At 59.9% G+C, this 2,222-nt stretch overlaps 1 protein-coding gene across 6 annotated transcripts in view; it reads right to left on the bottom strand.

Moving 5' to 3' along the window:
* Positions 1–2,222, bottom strand: part of LPIN1 (lipin 1) — a 67,111-nt gene that overhangs the window by 16,459 nt on the left and 48,430 nt on the right. For all 6 annotated transcript variants that reach the window (XM_015564934.1, XM_015564930.1, XM_015564928.1 and 3 more), the window contains one exon: positions 515–644. In XM_015564934.1, the coding sequence (XP_015420420.1) occupies positions 515–644 (130 nt within the window). The remainder of the gene's footprint in view (positions 1–514; positions 645–2,222) is intronic.

Below are 2,222 nucleotides of genomic sequence, written 5' to 3'. Positions count from 1 at the left end.
TCAACCCTGCATCTGAGCTCGGCTGCTGGGGCCTGTGCTTGGACCCGCTTTCCAGAAGCAATGGGTCTGCACTTCCACGCCGTCTCCCCAGCAACCAGTGACGTGGGCTTTGGGGGGGAGGGGGGGACGCTGCCTGGGTCAGCAGTTTGCAGGCAGCGGAATCAGCACTTCCCGTGACGACAGCTAAATATAACCCACCGAGGGCATGGACCAGGGCCAGCCCAGCAGCCTGCTCTCCACACAGCTGCCCATCCTGTGTCTCAACAGGAAGGCCCAGCCCCCACTCACTCCCCGCTCATTCGTTCGGGTCACAAACATTTACTGGGGATACGAGAGGCCGTGGCATCGTCCTAGGGCCTTAAAATCCTTTTTGCAAAACACACGCAGCTGCAAACATAATAATTCCAGATTCTTAAAATACATTGGCCTGTGAAGTAAAGTTTCTTGGAGGGAAACAGTGTCCGTCTCCAGTCTTTAGGGGCGGGCTCGCTGTGGGGCGGAACGGGGGACACACCTTGGCGGCCTGGGGCAGCTCCCCCCAGAGCCACAGCATCTCCAGGTTGCTCTTCTGCGCCGTTCTGTCCGCCGACTTGCTGACCAACTCGGAATCGCTTTTAGGTGTCGAAGGGCGGGAACCTGAAGGACTGAACAAAACACAAACCCAGGATTAAAGCAGGAAGAACCTTTCTTAAAATCTATGGTTCCAACAGCCCAGAAGAGGCACCCAAGCCGGCATTCCCTTAGGACAGCGATTTTCAACCTTGTTCATCTCATGGTACATAAACTGCTAAAATTCTGCAGCACAGCCAAAAATATATTCTCTTTTTTGCCAATCTGACCCCCCAAAAATAGTAACTTTGATTCACTTATACCAGAGGGCTATTGCTGCACTGGCTGTTGTCATTCTTTATTTGACAATTTCAGGCAAAAGGGGTCAGGGCCCGGACGACAGAGCCAAGGCCCTCAGCACCCGGGTGGAAATCGCTGCCCTGTGAGCATGGCTTCAGGACGTGTCCCGTCTGCGGCCACCAGGGGCCCACAGTCAGCTGTCCAGGCGGAAGGTGCGCCGGGGCCAGGTAGAGAAGGTGAGGAGTAGCGTTAAAAGGGAAGATTGAAAGAGAGAGACGAAAAGAGCCAGGAAAGAGAGAGCCTGTCTTTCCTCCACCACCAGCCGCCCTGCCACGCACTGGCGTCCTCTCCCGCGTCCCCGTCGCCAATCCAGGCTCAACGGCGCCCAGCCCTGGCCGTCCGATGCCCCTCTAGGCTACACTCAGCACAGGGCAGAGCCCGCTCTGGCTTTGAAAAGAGGAAACCGCACCGTGTGCCTACCGACCGCACACGCCAGTGCCACAGACCCGCTCACGCGACAGCAGCCCCCACGCGAGGTTTCAGGAAACAGTCCGCCGCCCAGGACACCACCGGGCTCCGACCCGCCGGCCCCTCTGCGACGGCGTCGCAAGGCCTCGCCCGGGCCGGCTGCTCAGTGTCTGTGGCTGCTCTCGTCTGTTTTCTCTATTCACTCTTGAGACCTGAACAAGGTCTTACCGCTGTCCAGCCCAAGTCACCGGCCCCGAGTGACCAACTGACCCACAGAATCCCCGCAGCAGGGCACACACCCAGCTGGGAGACGCCCTGGGAGCATTCCTGTCTGTCCTCCTGCAGCCTCGCTCCAGGGGAGACGGAGTTTTCAGGTGAAGCAGGAGAGGAAGCTGCCGCGGTTCCTTTCCCATCCTCTTCCCCACCTGGTCTCTGGGCGCCTCACTGCCGGGCTTGGTCCCCTGGCTGAGGGACAGTCCACCCGCCTGGACGCGCTTCCCTGTCAGGACACAGAGAGCGCACGGATGACACATAACTGTGTCCAATCGCGACCCTCACTGGCCGCACTGCTCCTGCCTCGCTTCAGGGAGCCCTTCAGACGGGGGAAGCCTCTGCCCCCTCCCCTCTGCGTACAGAGCCAGCTTCCTCCTCCAGGGCCCCCACCACGGTCCTCTGCACACATGTCGCTGTGGGGTGAGGGTCCTGAGATGGCACCTGGTGGGGGCACAGGAAATGGGACACAGCACAGGCCGTCAGGGAGGAGCCACACGTCCGAGAGGTCAAGGGTCATTACCTGCCACCTCTCTGCTTCCTCCAGCCCTGACTTCACACTTTCCTCAAGGGCCCGCGCCCGCCGACGCGGCATGTCCACAGTGATGTCGGCCTCAGCGAGCAGACCGTGGCCT

The sequence above is a fragment of the Myotis davidii genome, unplaced genomic scaffold, assembly GCF_000327345.1.
Source record: "Myotis davidii unplaced genomic scaffold, ASM32734v1 scaffold61, whole genome shotgun sequence".
Classification (NCBI taxonomy): Eukaryota; Metazoa; Chordata; class Mammalia; order Chiroptera; family Vespertilionidae; genus Myotis; species Myotis davidii.
Note: the sequence above shows the minus strand (reverse complement) of the source record. Positions and strands in the feature narration are given on the sequence as shown.